This window comes from Serinus canaria, chromosome 2 (assembly GCF_022539315.1).
Source record: "Serinus canaria isolate serCan28SL12 chromosome 2, serCan2020, whole genome shotgun sequence".
In the NCBI taxonomy this organism is placed as follows: Eukaryota; Metazoa; Chordata; class Aves; order Passeriformes; family Fringillidae; genus Serinus; species Serinus canaria.
This window is the reverse complement of record NC_066315.1, coordinates 140,065,775-140,081,621: the sequence shown is the minus strand read 5'-3', so window position 1 is coordinate 140,081,621 and position 15,847 is coordinate 140,065,775. Positions and strand designations below refer to the sequence as shown.

Below are 15,847 nucleotides of genomic sequence, written 5' to 3'. Positions count from 1 at the left end.
AGCCTTGCACTGCCACAAGAGAAGTCCCAGCAGGTCAGGGTTGAGACACAGCCCCACTATTCCCCTCAGTGGAAGCACAGCCTTGCATGACCTCATATGCTAATTCTGTGTGAATCATATTGATCAAGATTGTAAAATCATCAGTTACTGTTACAGCTCACAAGAGAATAGAAGGAGATGAGGTTAGGAAAGGGAAGGAGTCAAAGTATCTCACCTCTACTCTGTATTTGCTTAAAACAGGGCGTATGTTAGCTGGGACTGGGTAAATCTGGCCAATATCTGGTGGATCCAGTGGGGGAAGTCTGTCTGGATCTGACTCAGGAATCTGCAAATGAAGAAGTTGTAACTCAGACTGGTTTTTGGACAAATAAAACCAGTATTGGAAGTATCTGTTGATTATGGCACCGAGAATACACCAATTCAATCCATTTTATATGACAAGCTGCAGAGCAGAACTCTTGTGCTGTGAAAGGAATGTGACTTGAAATTCTCCCTCTCATGCTGTGATGCTAAAACATATGGCAGAAAAAGGATTCAGTAGATTGGGTTTATGTGCCTTTCTGAAAAAAAGGCTCCTTTTACCTAGTAGGACATAGTTTGCCCTAAAGACATACATGTACTGAAGCATGGTAATTCTGCTTACTAAAATGGAAAGCATGGTAATTCTATTTAACAAAAATCCTGAACAAAACTGCTTGGGAGACTTCCATAGGAAGATTCTAGATGTGATCCTTTCTGCACCTTGTGACTCAGCAGGAGTCAGCTCTCTAATAACTTTGTCTGAAGCTCTCACTTTCTCCTCTGATGCCACCATAATGAGGAAATATTCCATGTGGTGTTATATTTCTGGCTTTCACCAAACACATAAATAACTATCATGATTAAAATCCTGTTTTATCAGTAAAACATGTTATGACATTCCACATTTTTCCCATTTCAGATTTCAGAATAAACTGTTATAGGTTTTCAGCACATAGAATTTACCTTTAACTGATGGCTCTGCAAATTTCAGTGAAATTGCCTGAAATCCTGGCATGATAGACCCCAGTCCTGCATCTACTAGGACCGAATTTTCCTTTTTTCTTGCAGCTGGAAACCATTTAATATTTCTTTTAATATAGTAGGGGCATCTAAAAACTCAACCTCCCTAATCCAATCCTTATTACTCATCACTTCATTTCCCTTAGAGTGAAAGCAAAGCAGGATTGGGAGCTTCAAGGCTGGTAGTCAGGGCCATGTGCTACTCCAATCAGCAGGTCTTTGCAATGGCAGTGGGATTTTCACAGTTTCTCAGGGCAGAGCACAGTTTAGGACAGGATAAGTGACAGGCAAAGGAGGCTTACAGCCTGTGAAGGGCTTGCAGTGGTGAGTGTGTGGGCAGTGGCCCCAGACAAGGGGGAAGGGGTGACAGGAGTTGCGTGGGGACTATGAGGCCCAATGGCTCATAGTTCCTCTTAATTCCAGATGGTCAGGGGCTCTGATGCCATGGCAGCTTTTGAGAGCCCCAGGGTGTAAAAGTGTAATTGTTGAGAAAGTCAAATTTACCTCCAGAAGCTCAAATGTGGCAAGAAGGTCTCCTCCTGAAAGACTTCCACAGTGCACTGGGTGGTAACAAAGTTTTGGTGGTTCATAGTTTTGATGAGCAAGTCTCACCACAGGGACAGCCACTGTAGACCCAATATATTCTGCCTTACCCTAAATATAGGAGAGTACAGGGGTCAAATGCATTTGGATTTCACAATGCTTATAGGAGCTGAGATGATGCAAAGCTTAGTATTTATGAAAAAAAAAAAAACTTCTGAAGGAAAGTTCAAGGTAAGATGCAAGGCAGCTATGAAGAGGAAGAGCTGAGTTGTTGTTAGCTCTTCAGTGGATCCAAACTTTCTGAGGTCCATATTTAGTCAGTGAGACTGCATCAGAGCCTGCATGGTCTTGACCCAGACTTAGATACAATATTTACAGCAGAGTTCAAGGGGCCTGGGGGCAAGATGGTTCTGATTTCTGGAAGCTGGTCTTTGGGAGCAAGATTCCCTGGGGGAAAATAAAGGGCCACATCTTTGCAAGGCCATGTAGTGAATCTCAGGGCTGTTCTCAGATGTTAAACTGCAAACCCCAGTAACACTGAGCTCTATTCAGCAAGGTGATCCAATTAGAGCCTATTCAGAGACTCAGCTTTGCTCTCATGCTTGCAGTAGGATGTAAAAGCCCAGGTTTTTAGTGGGAAGAACTCTGAGTTTACCACTGCATCATCATCGTACAGCTCGATGACAGCCTCCGGCGGGCACTGGGCGATCTCCTCTTTGTCACCACGAAGCACAACGCTGTTGAAAAGCAGTGTCTGGTTCCAGGTGGGGGACAATGTCTGAGAAATGATCTAATGGAAGAGAGGAATTGTTCAGTGAGCTGTTTGGTTGAGCGCCCTTCAGCAGGACGTGCTCATCAGCTGGTGACCTCCTTTTCCACAGCCTGAGCAATGCCATGGCTGAGACACCACATTTTTCAGCAGCTCCTCCCAGCCAGGAGAATATCAATCTTTCACTGTGAGGCTGGTACCTCCAATTTCTCCATTTCCCTGTTTGCCTCACAAATCCCTAAAAGCATATCATGACAACCAGTCTGTGCAGACAAACTTCAGTATTAAAGTTAGAGGAAAGCTGTTGGTTTAGGAGAGCAGGCACATGCCAAGTGCTACTAAAATAAAGCTTTTGACCCAACTGAGGCCAGTTTTCACTTCTCCAGGGCACATTTTTTTAATCTTATTTTTAGTTCTGTGTAATGACACTTAACACTTTAAGAAAAAGAAAGAGGATATTTTCATGAATCACTTACAAGAAATCAGAAGTTTTTACTTTGTTTTAATTTGAATTAGGTGGATGCTTGTAGTATTTCCTCACATAGAATGTTTTAACTGTCTAGGCAGAAAATATATTTAACAAAGATAACAGCTAAAGAGGAAAAACATGCCAACTGTAAAATTACTCATAACCTGCTATCTTTTGAATAGAAATAAGATTCTTTACCATTTATTGGCTCTTAACTGACACTTATGAAAATATGCAAGTTATCAGCTGCAATATTTTATTCAGGCAGTAAATAAACTTAACACTTCTGTGCCTATAAACACCAATTTTTCCTGGGCCAAATTCTACTTTCCAGAATCTGATGCATCTAGACACTAATTTAATTGGATTCATTCACCATCTTCTATTAGAAGTTAAAATCACATTACAGGAAAAAAAATCAATTAATAACCCTGAGGCAGAAGTAGCACAAGCAGGCATTTACAATTTAGAGAAAAGTTTTAATTTTTTTTCTCCCTTTGGCATATGCAACAAAACTTGCTTTGTAACAGAATAAAATGTCAGAGGAATATTAGAATTAATTGAATTGAAATAGTCTTCTGTGAAATTCTACAGGCAGGGGCTGGATGGGAGGGTTAAATATTTTTTCTGAAGCAAGACTGTATTTGGTGTGAAGCAAGACTGCATTTGGCTCAGCAAATTCTGTCTGTGGCATGATTGTCAGAATTCCTGCCCAATTTTAACTCCAGGGAAGTTGTGAAGGGCTCAGGACCTTTGAAAGTCTCCATGTTCCGTGAGGAACCATCCTTCTGCTCACTTGCCCAGGCTGTACTTCAACCCTTCTTGCTCAAACTCTGTAGAAGTTTCCACTTCTCTCTAGAGACCCCACAGGAGCCCATTTGATCCCTGGAGTTTCCTGAGGGATATGGGAGACCATTCCCTGCTGGGCATATTTTAGCAGCCTTTAAGTCTCCCACCTCTCTGTTCTCAGCTCATTCCCATTTTAAGGCTCTACAAGCCCCAGTGTGTTTGCCACGCTCCATCACAAAGGGCTGTGCTGGCTCATGTGGCTACAGGAGCCATGGAAAGGTCTTCACTCTGCTCAGTGACTGAATGCACAGGCTGGAAAAAAGGAGAACCATGAGGGTTCATCCTTATACCCACATTTATACCTAGCAAAGACAACAGTCCAAATTCTAAACACAGAAATAAGATGTGAAGAAAGGTACACTTGCTACAAAGTCCCAGCAGTCCCAGAGAATCTGATATCTGAGCTAAAACAAACTAATACTGCAGCACCTCTTATTAGAGTAGTGGGTAACATCTAAACTTTTGCCTGTTTGCAGTGGAATTTCAGGATCTGCTCTTTAACAGCAGGCATCCAACTTTTCTTGCTAGGTACCTCCTTGCAAAACCAAGCTTTTCCCTTTTCATACCTTAATAGTTAAAAAAACCCAAACCCAAACAAAAACAAAAAACACAAACCATTTTCAAAAGAGTTTTCAGTCACCAAAAGAGGCTTTGGAATTTACCTTTGTGGTCTGGCAGCGTGATGTGAAAGTAACTTTTGCAAAAGGGTCAGAAAGTCCAGTGCTGTCAGCAGCAATGAGCCCCCTGGCCTGGTACATGTGGGCTCTCAGCTGGAAGAGGTGCAGGGCTGCATCATGGCAGAGAAAACAGCAACATCAGCTCCATGGAAACAGAGCAGCACACGGGCAGGGGGGAAGAGCCATCAGCTGCTCCCCAACCAGGACCTGACAAGGGGAACTGTTCCTAGTGCTGTCTCACAAAAGAAGCACCTGAGACACTCAGAAGTTGTGCAAGACATGTGAATTCATTTGAAATCAATTATGTAGGTATCTACTGCAGGGCTATTAAGTGCCAATTTTTTTTGGCCAATTTTTATTATCTGCCATCACTCTTATCTACTAGGTGTTCTACATCAGGAGAACTGAGGGATGCTTCCTCTACAAGGAGACAGATTCATGGGACAGGGAACAGAAATTGCAAGTCAACAAGCTCCTTCTTTCCCTGACATCTACACAGTGTCAGACTTGGCAATGAACCCAGCCTTTTCTGATGAAGAAGCAAAGCCATTATCATCTTAGAAGAGTTACTTTATACAGGGGTTGTCCCACACTTTTGGGGCATTTCTCTTAATTGTTAATAGGGAGAAGAAAGAGTGCCTTACTTTTATACAGCAGGCAAGCAGAGGAGGGCAGCACACTGTGCCCTGAGTTGGTGTAGGATGCTGATTCAATCTCATATCCTACAGGCAAATTCTCCATGGCACTGTGGGCACAGCTGCTGGGTCCAAGCCATAGGTAGATGTCCACCTTTGCTTGCACAGTCCAGCCCAGAGGGCGCTTGCCTGGCAGCTGAAGGAAAAATCCAATGTTACCAACAAGCTCAAGAGAGATGGCTGGGTGCTGAGTCTTACCAAGCCAGAGTAAATTAAAAAAGCATTCTCTGAGCTGATATTCTGATAAATGGCATTTCTTCACAGTGAGTGGCCCTGAAACTCATTTAGCACAGGAATCTTCTGGGATTCTTAGGGAAGGAATTAGTAGTTTGCTGAACTAACAGTCTATGTAAACTGCATACTGCCTAATATGCACAGGTTTGTGCAGGCTATCTTACAGCTGCACACATATAAGTGCTATTTTATCCCCTTCTTTGCCCAGACTTCAGCCCACTTTCCATTTCATGCATATCCAGTAATTAGTCCCATGTATTACTAAAAGTATTTTGCCATTGGGCAGGTCAGAAAACAAAATGTTACTAGTCTTGACTTATTATTTCCTTTTTCTTCCTTCCCACTTCATCTAGATCTGCTAAGTTCAGAGTTTAGTATTGTCTGTTCCTAAGGTAATTCTTGACACTGAAGGGGCTGGATAATAACTGCAGAATATTTTATTTCATGCAGGCAAATAGTAATTTGCTTAGCAAGTACCTATGGCAAGCATCTTAGGATCTTAGATGTGTTTATCTGTTCTTTAGCTGTGCCTCATGGGAGTATTCTCAGAAGTCCAAGGTGAAAGACCACTAAAAAGTCATTGTATGAAGTTACTGTTGGTTGGAGCCATTTGGGTTTTTCCTGATGGTCACAGTAACAATTGCATTGCACAGTATTCCACTGTAGGGGCTACTGGTCACACTGCCTTTGTAGGTTTATATTCACTAGGGCTTTCCTTTGTCATGAATAATCCCACAACAGTATTTTTGACATATATTGTGCAAACTTAAGCATGTTTTTAATAGAAAGTATAAATAATTTCTGTATTACCCCTGAATACCTAAGTTTCCTCACTGAGTTGCTGAGTGCTGATCTCTCACCAGTCTCCTCACAGGCTTTTATGTGCTGCATTCTGATGTTTTTGTCAGCAAAGAGGCTGTACATTTTCTATTTGTTTATGAATACTGCCACTGATGAACAATGTTCTATACTTGCCATAACAAGTACTGAGGGGATTATTTACTCATACATAAAAAGCCTGGCAATGATAGAGTGATTAAAGAATGAGAAACACTAATGTAAGAAGTAAATATTAATAAATGGTGGATACAAATCTGAACATATTTTTATATTTCAAGGATTAATCTGTAAAATACTATCCCTGGAAGAAATCTGAATACCAAATGCTCCCCAGGCATTACCTGTGTTTGCAGTGTGCCGCAGACTTACCTTCAGGAAATGAGTTTTAATCTTCCCACAGTCCTTGCCTCTCTGCTCTTTTGCTGGGGAGTAGAGGATGGTTTTTGCTGGGACTCTGGCATATGCAACTCTTTTGTTGTTGCTGATCATCCAGATGAACACATCAGGCACTGTATTCTGGGGCTGTTAAACGAGGCATGTTGAACTAAAACTGAATTCTTTCTATGAGCCACCACCATCATGTTTTTGTTGAAACACTCTTACTAAGAGTAAGAGCTGATGCCCTGATGGCTCCTGTGGAGTGGCAGATATGCCTCTGAATTAAACAAGGCTGTCACTTCATGCTTTGCAGTCCATACCTCAATTTCTAATTACAGCTGAAGGTAAAGAGCTTTGTAGAGTGATTAAGGATTACTTCATAAGTAATTGCAGGAGAAACTAAAATTAGGAATCTAGGTATGGCTCTGTCCCAGGAAATAACTTGACCACAGACCATGTAAGTAACTACCATGGAAATACCACTAATTTCGTCTATACCAGCAAACCAAAAAGGACCAGGACCAAGCTCAAACACTGGCATATGATCATCTTTTCTGCTTGTAATAATGCCCAGTGAGACTGCCTTGCCCTGTCTCAGATAATGTTCCCCAAACAAAGCTTCACTGTGGTTTGAAAAAAAGACCAGCCAAGGGGCAGTTCCCTGGAGGAACTGTAAGCAGGGTCACTCTGTTTTAGGAAGGAAGAGAATTTGTGTGTAGGAGGCAAACCATGCCACTGAGCCACTTGCTCTCTGTGCCAGGGAATAGCCACAGCCCTCTTTGTTTTGCTAGCACAGGCAGCTCTCAGAGGCACAGCTTTCCAGGGGCTGGATTTTGGCCCAACCAAATGTATCCATTTTTCTGTTATTCTCAGGCTAAATGATATAGGCACCCCAAGCTCATATCAGTCCAAATTCATATAGGTGTCCATACAGGTGGAGACATTTCATATCACAAAGCTGGCTTCTCCAAGCCACCAGGTATGGGATGACCTTATTAAAAAAGATATCTGTGGTGCATCCTCTCCTTACCACAGCCCAGTATTTCCTACCCTGGTTTGATTACAGCTCCATTTAATGCAAAAGAGAATAAGGTCCAGATATGTGAAGGAGAACTCTTTGGATAACCAAGCCAGAGGTTATTATTCGCATGGGATTATGAAAATAAAATTTTTCTGAATTCTGTGTGGATTACCTCATCAGCCAAGAATCGAATTTTATCTATAAAGCTCTGGGTCTCACAGATCATTTCATCCACTGGCATCTTCTTTTTCTGCTGCTGAATGATTCCCTTGGCATCACTGGACATTGCTTCCTGCAGTGAGGAAAGACAGGATATACTTTTAATCTGTTATCAAGTAGTTTGGAGTGGAAGAGAAACAGTCTTTGATTCAAGTTGAAAAGAGAAGATGGGAGACACTTTGTTCAAAGTTTCTTTGTCACAACAGAAACTGACCAACTCTTTGGAGCTGGACAACATAAAAATTGAATGTCCCCCATTTTGTCTTTGTCTCTATACTGCATGTATGGAAGTCCCAAAAAACATGTGATTGCCACCGGGATATACTGGGCTTTGATCCAGAAGAACGCACAATCTTTTGTGCTACAAACAGTAAAAAAGGTAACAAATATTCAGATGACCTCCACCCAGTTTGGTTTCTTCTCACTGGTTTCCTGGACGAGATTACCAGGTCCAGTAAGGTCCTCCTCCTAAGGTCTTTACAAAGGCCAGACTTTACTAGTCTTGAAGTTCAGCACCACCACAGTAGTAGATTTGTAAAACTGTAAATTTGTAAATTTGGTGCTTTTCCACTGAACTCAGACTCATTCCATTTTAAGATGCTTGGATGAGAAAAATAATTTCATTATTATAATGCCTTATTGGTATTTAAAACCAACACCTTCTGATTGATTTTAGTGTATCTGAAAACTCTTTATTAAACACAGTGGGATTTATTTAAAAAAGCTGATGGATACTATATTCGTATGAATTACAAAGCATTCCCATATACTGCAATCAAATAGAAAATAAAATAGAAAAAAAAAAAAAACCCAAGCAGTGTGGTTTCAGTAATAATCATTGCATCAATGCTTATAGGAAAAGAACAGCACATACCAGCTCTTGCTTGAACAGCATGAGCCTCTTTTTGTCCAAAGCAGTGCAGTTCAACCCTCTGGGCTTCTTTTCAGCAATGACCATGAACGCCCTAGGACACAGAATAACAGGGTTTTTAAATCTGTTTTTTTTATTTTAATGTGAGAATAATAATGTGCTAAAGTACATTGGAATGCTCTGTGTCTGCTGCAGCACATGAACCAGAAGACAAAAGTGCTGAAAATCTCTAAAATATTATATACCTATAAGATTAAAGGAATAGAGCCCAAAACCTCAGCACTACACTTCCCAGAAATGTATTAATAATATCTAGAAATAAGAGCTTAGAAATAAGGGCTTTTGAACCCAATCATGTCATTCGATACAGAGCCCACTGGATCTATATCAATATGTGGCATCCTTTGTTTTTATATTAACTGTGGTTGGGGTTTTTTACAGTGTATCTATCATGCACTTTATTAAATTCTACTTATCACCTATACGACATATCCTTAGAGTTCAGAAAGCCAAAATAATATGACAATGATTGGCAGTCTTCTATTGTCAATTCTGCATATGTAAAATAACAATAAATATTTCCTCTGTCTAAATAGATACTGCAGTTTGGGAAGTTTTTGCTTTTACAGCAAAATCAATAAATTACATAGCTCAGTAAGTTTGCTGTACCTTTTTTAAATTATCATCCGTTTCCTTGTCTAGCCTTGAATTTGTAGCCAACATTAAATTTAATTTTCTGTATGCATCTAGTTAAGGTTATTACCTGCTTTGATTGATAAAACCATTTAGGGTCTTCTTCATTTTCTCCTCAGCTGCAGTCTCTGAAACCTTGATCAAGTCCTTTACTTGCTCTAATGATTCTTCCTATGAAAAACACATGAGAAAGCCATTATGCACAGGGGGGCACTTTGTCATTCTGTCACGGTGTTACTGTGCCATTTATGACTAGTGAGAGTGAGGGAGGTGATTTTGTGGCCTGGCAGGAAGAACCTTTGATATATCACTATACTTGAAGTTCACAGAGAAAAGACTCCAGCAGCATGATATATTTTGACCTTTTCCCAGTCTTTCCAATTACTTGTCCAAGCTATTACTGCTTGGAGCCACTTTGTGTTCTTAGTTCTTTGAGGAAGATCAATAATTTGGAAACATTATCCACTAAATAGGAGAAAAAAATAGTTCTTGGTTCTGTTTCTAATCCTGCTGCTTAACTTTAGCAAGTTGCTGGAGTTAACATCTTAAAATTCAGTGGTCACTTGAATCCATATGTAAGGTCCATCACAAAACCTACTGTTATCCATGAGGAATGGAGTCTATTCTTAAAAGCTAAAATAAATATCTGGATTTTCAGGAAGGCCTGTGGGTGTTGGGGTGCACTGACAAACAGTATCTTCACATTTGTGTATTCAGATGTTTAATATTCAGATACCTGAGTTTAAAATATTTGGTTATAAGTCATTGTCTTTTCCAGATACAACCTTGCATAAGTGTGACTTCAGTGTTGTTCCTCATGAAATATATATGGATAAATGAGGGATGAATCAGACTCTTAATCTGAGTGCCCCACATTAAAATATTCAACATTAGGAGTCAATTAAAAAAAAACCCAACAAACAACAAAACCTGCTTTCTTGAGACTGTTGATACTCAGCTTTAAACAAAGGTAGACTAAAACCATCATTATGGGAAAACACAGTGACTGGGACGTCAGAGGGACTGCCCATGAGCTGATATGCCATTCTGTCTCTGTTAATTTTTTAGGAAAACTAGAGCAAATATTTTTATACCAGGCCTTTAATGAGGGCCCAGTATAAATACAAGCCAAGAAGCATTAGTGGAAGAGCCATAGGAGACAAAATTACTCTGTATCTAATAATGAAATTGTCTGAGTGTTTTTCAAAGAATAAAACATTGCTAAGGAAAGAAAGCAGACCTAAGGCCAAAAATAACTGTTGTGGTCAGGAGTGCTTGAGCAGCTCTAACAGTTCAAATCAATTTGGGGGAAACAAAAAGGAAAGGGTTTATATCAACTGCTTTCTCACAAAATGAACAACAAGAAATGCAGCTGGGGGAAATTTTGAAGGTCTGATTTGGGACATGTGGCCTCTCACTGCTATGCTTTGCAGAATAAATGAGCCTGGGAGGATGGTTGCCACTTACCAGGTGATCTGCCATTTTCTCAAGAGTGTTGGAAGAGTACAGCCGAAAGGTCTGGCTGCCCCAGTAGCTCTTTACACAGACACAGGGCTTCCTCTCATCATAGGGCAGGTACTGGTAGCTCCTGTGGAAACAAGGCAGGGAGCAGATCATGAAGGTGACAGAGCAGGTTAAGGAGATGCTGAGCAAAGAAAAGTTGTTTGGTGCTCTCACAGCACAGGAGCTGTAAGCACAACAGATTGTGTTCTCACATGCTAACAAGTAAATTTTGCCTGGGAAGGGCAAACACAAACATCATTTTGTGCTACCAGTGAGATCCTTGAAGAGAAACAATTTTCCAAGAAGTCAGTGGATCTAATTTCAGTGCTTTCCAGGGTGGGAGAAAGCCAAAAAAAAGGCATGCAGGGAAGCTCTGAAATACTATTAATGCTGGGAAGGAGCAAAGATTAATATCTGATCACATCTTCAAAAACAATGGTTCCATCCACTGCACAGTGGGAGAGCCATGTCAGAGTCTCAACACCACATTCTTTTCACAAGATGCTCTTTTTCAGAGTTTGTGGAGACTGACATTCCCTGTCAGAAACTGATCTGCAAAGCCTGCTTAGTGAAAGTAATACCAAGCTCATAATAACTCAGTAATAAAATGCATCCACTGCTCTCTCTTCTCACACTTTTGGTCTTAAATCCAAGGTGTCGTATTGACTCTTGTATCTCTGCTTTCTTTGTGAGTGACTTGCACTGAAAACAATGAGCAGGAGGCCAGCACACCCCGAGTCTCTGCAGACCTGCCACAGAGCTGATGCTTTGATCAGATCTGCAGGAGGTACCATGCCAAGTCCATGAGCCCAATAAGCCCATTGTCCTCCTTTATCTAATACTAGAGCCTTATGAAACTTCATTGCTCAGCCACACTGGATTCAGCCTTAGAAGTCTCCTCATTTTCTGTAGCAATGGTGGGACAGTGGAGACCTTTTTAATGTGTATGAACATTTGCAAACAACTTCATGTTCCTCTGGCCATGCCTCTAATGGCCTGAGATAGCCCCAGTGATTTCAGATAGAACTGGCCATGTGTTAGATCACCAAGCCAACACCATGGAAACCAAATCACTTTTTGCTCTCGAGGGTCATATCAAAGACTCCAAACTTCCACACATCCCAAAGAGGTTTATGGGTGAATTTTTTCTGTTTAAAAATATTAGTATCTTCCCTGTAACATCATTTTACTGCCCTATGTGATATCAAAAGAGCATTTCCCACTTACTTTCTCCTCAATAACCTACAACAAGGTGAGGATTACCCATTGAATTTGGGGCACAGCACAGCTACACAGGCCTTAGGTGTCATTAATTCTGGTGCTTTCAGAAGGAAGAAAATCAATTCAACCATATCCCAGGGCCTGAACTTCTTAACCTGAAATTCATAGAGCTTATAAACCTTTTAATTTGATTTACTAAGAGTATATAGCCATGAAAAAATTCAAATGGAAAACTGAACATTCAGGTCTATTATTCCCACTCTTACAATGTTGAGGAATTGCTTTTTCAGTTTTAGCTTATATTTAGTTTAAGTTTTAACGTAAGTGCAGAAATCTCCTGGGAGTTTCATGGTGTCTGCTTTAGAAGTCTTATTGCTCTGCCTGTTTCTTTAATTAGTTCATGGTTCTAATCTCCAAAATACACTTTTCTTTTTGTTTTCCATTGTTCATTTATTAATCTAAAATGCAGTTTTTCTAAAGTACTGGATATCCCATTAAGTACTTATTAATACTAAAAATATCCAGTGGTGAGACCACCAAGACATCCTTATGAGAAGACAGTGAAAAACTCATTAATTGGTATCTGTGGCTGACCAAACTGTTTTAAATACCACGGGATGGAATAAAAGATGCAGCATTCTACATAAATTTGAGGAAGAGGGATCTTTAATGAGAGAAAATATTATTAATACTGGAGCAAGTCAAGAAGCAAATAGCTGTTTTGAAGAGTGATTCATTCTTTTACAATGGTTCTTTAAATCTAAGTTCTTGTTAAGGGAAAACTAAAAATCACAGCTTCTCTCAGGGAAGATAATAACCCTCTACATGTACCCAAATTTGCAGTTCTATTAACAAGGAAAGACAACTATCTTTCTGTCAAGCACTGATAGAAAGTGTTTTTCCCCTTTCTTTTTTTGCTTGCTGCAAAACCAGATATTTTTACCATGATATTTTCATTCTTGTTTTCTTTCATTATCTCCTATTTCATCTATGTGAGGCACTGTTTGCAGAAAAGAATGAAAGTGCTTTTTAAATTTAGGGACTTCCAGAAACCAAACGGATCCAGGTCAATATTTTCCTCCTGGTCCTTATATCTGTAGACTGCTTGGCCTTCTAAAGGAAGAGCCATTGGCAGTCACCAACACTGGGGATTGTTCTACCTACCAAAACAACAAAGAAAATATTTCTTTTTCTTAGCCTCTTTCAAATGAATTAAACCTTTACAATTCTGTTTATAAACAAGGTTATTAGGAAGAACTGTTCTGCATGCATTACTCTCTTTTCTCAAAGCCTATTTCCTCCTACCTCTGTTACTACTGGCTATTTAAGTCTGTATCTGCAATTATTAGCTCTAGAAAGTGTTCAGGGAAGGTGCCTTTGCCTTGACCAGATTTCAATGTTTCACATGTGACACTGTGCTTCTGGAGCTGGACACTGGCTGGGTCTTACTTGTGCCCACAGTGTGGAACCCTAAACCAGCAGTGGCACTGAAGAAGTGGCATTTTGCTGTAGCTTCCCAATGTACAGCTGGTGTAACACACAACACTCTCAGAAAGGACTCAAGAGCCCGTGAGGACAAGATTAGATGCATATAAAATATGCAGAGCCTGTTCAGAGCCTGCTCACTCCAGTGAAGATAAGAAAATTTACTGTTGTGAAAGATGTAATTGAGGACCTGAAAGCCTCCATTTCACACAAACTTTTTAATGCTGCCTGGATTCACCAATGAGTCCCACGGGATAATAAAATAAGAACCAGAGTCCTACATAATGAGATTTTGAAGCACAGATACTCACCTGTTCCCACCTGTGATCAGTGGCTTCTCAGGGGGTGTGGTAGATACCAGGGGTACCCCAAGGTCATGAGAAATGTCATCTTCCCCCTCATACAGAAGGCTTTCTTCTACTTCTCCATTATGTGTCTTCTTTTTGCCTCCAGCTCCTGCTGGCACTCCATCAGCAGTATTTCCAAAATTACCTAGAGACCCAGGGTTACAGGAGATGTCTAAGTTGGAGGTGGTGAACATGAATGAGGTTTTAAAAAAAGAAAATGGCCAGTCATACCAGTGGAAAATCTTTGTCCTCTCCTGTTCATTCAGCTGCTTTAACCACACCACAGTTTATAAAGGTTGTGACAGGTTATGTTTGTCCCTGGAATGTCAGGCTCCAGAGCAGTGCTTCCTTGCCTGTCCCACGTGACATAAACCCAACATATCACTAAGAGCTGTGATCCTCTGACTGCTGGCCCCCAGGACCTTCAGCTTTTGGTAAAGAAATTCAGAAACCAAAGCAATACTGCTTTTGATATTTCTATACTCAGGAGCCCTGATATGGGATTGATTCACACAGAAAATGTATGTCTTCTTCACAACATAGGGATGATCATTTCAAAGTTTGATCTCAGAAGAGATAAACTCTTTTCAGATAAGTAAATTTTACACATTAGGGTTGCAGAGTTAGTAATAACAATGCCTTGAGGCTTCAGCTTCAAGCCTAATGCCAGACAACTCTGCTAATAATACAATCATCTTCTCTAAAAGGATTTTGCCTTAAAGGGAAATTATCAGCCCTGGGAAAGAGGTACATCCATCAAACTGATAATTACAGATTTTAAAAGAGAGACAGAAAACATTCCCTGCAGGAAAAGAATGTGCTGAATCACCCCATATGACATCCTGATCTGGATTTTTGGTTCAGCCTTTCATGTAAATAATGACAACTGGTGAAGTTTGGGTCCACATTTCAGCTACACAGGTGGTTAAGAGACGCTCAGGTCCAGAATTCAGGGCCAGATTCATCTTTAGCATTAATTCTGACAAGAATCATTATAATTCCTTGCCCAACTATTTAAATGAGTTTCTTATCATTCTCAGCTCAGCTTCCTGCTGAGCTTCAGCAGGAATCAGTATCCCTCCTTGGATTCCCCTGTTCTTCACAGCATCTCTCCCTGCACACACAGCCCTATAGCTGAGCATAGGCATGGACATGAGCACAAAGACTGGAAGTGCCTCTGTGCACTTGGTGGGTCTGGTACAGAGATAATCAGACCCCTGCAAGGGAAATGAGACCAATTCAAGCTTCTCTCTTAAGAGAAAGTTGTTCTTCTTTGAAACTATTCATAAAAATGCCTTCATTTTCTCTTTAGTCTGCTTCAAGGGATAGTTTAGCTCCATGAAGAGCTCATGGAGTTTGGTCCTGCTTTCCCCTGAAAGAGGAGAGGACTTTCCAGGAGGATAACAGGACAAGGTGGTGCCTGCAACTTGAGTCTTGGCTGTACCTCACCCCCCTGCCACACTCACAGACCCACAGGTAACCCACTGGGGTTGACCAAGACAGGGATCATCCCCCACAAAGGGCTCCCTCACAGCCAGGGACTGATCAAAAAGGACATCAGAGAATGAGTTCTGCCTGAAGTAAATCATCTGAGTTTGATCTCCCATGTGATTAAAAGGGTAAATACTGACTAAGTTGCTGTGTATATTGGGGGAGGGGATTTGCATTAATACAGGGCTTTTGGGGAGTAAGACAGGTAGGCATCAGCATGTTCAGCTTGACTTTTATCCAGAGAAATGGTAATCAGGGTTAACTCAAATGTAGGCTCTACTCTGAAGCTGACTCCTGAGCCCTGAGACACATCAGTCAGTGACACCTATCATCCCCTTGCTCCTGAGGCTGCCCTTCTCCTTTGGATAAGACTTTAACACACTTACCAACAGAAACCTCAAAGGTTATTGGCTTGTCTCCAAACTTCCTATCAATCATTGTGGCTTCAAAAAACGTCCCAAAGAGAAGGAATTCTTCAAATTTCTCTTCATAGATCTATTG

At 40.7% G+C, this 15,847-nt stretch overlaps 1 protein-coding gene across 1 annotated transcript in view; it reads right to left on the bottom strand.

The window, feature by feature from the left end:
• The window catches only part of FER1L6 (fer-1 like family member 6), a 64,700-nt gene that overhangs the window by 24,859 nt on the left and 23,994 nt on the right, over positions 1 to 15,847 (bottom strand). The window contains exons 12-23 of the mRNA XM_018914829.3: positions 15,733 to 15,841; positions 13,820 to 14,000; positions 10,767 to 10,887; positions 9,370 to 9,470; positions 8,610 to 8,700; positions 7,689 to 7,808; positions 6,487 to 6,639; positions 4,993 to 5,179; positions 4,334 to 4,458; positions 2,240 to 2,374; positions 1,546 to 1,695; positions 215 to 325 (exon numbers count right to left, since the gene is read on the bottom strand). Of these exons, the coding sequence (XP_018770374.2) occupies positions 215 to 325; positions 1,546 to 1,695; positions 2,240 to 2,374; positions 4,334 to 4,458; positions 4,993 to 5,179; positions 6,487 to 6,639; positions 7,689 to 7,808; positions 8,610 to 8,700; positions 9,370 to 9,470; positions 10,767 to 10,887; positions 13,820 to 14,000; positions 15,733 to 15,841 (1,584 nt within the window). The remainder of the gene's footprint in view (positions 1 to 214; positions 326 to 1,545; positions 1,696 to 2,239; positions 2,375 to 4,333; positions 4,459 to 4,992; positions 5,180 to 6,486; positions 6,640 to 7,688; positions 7,809 to 8,609; positions 8,701 to 9,369; positions 9,471 to 10,766; positions 10,888 to 13,819; positions 14,001 to 15,732; positions 15,842 to 15,847) is intronic.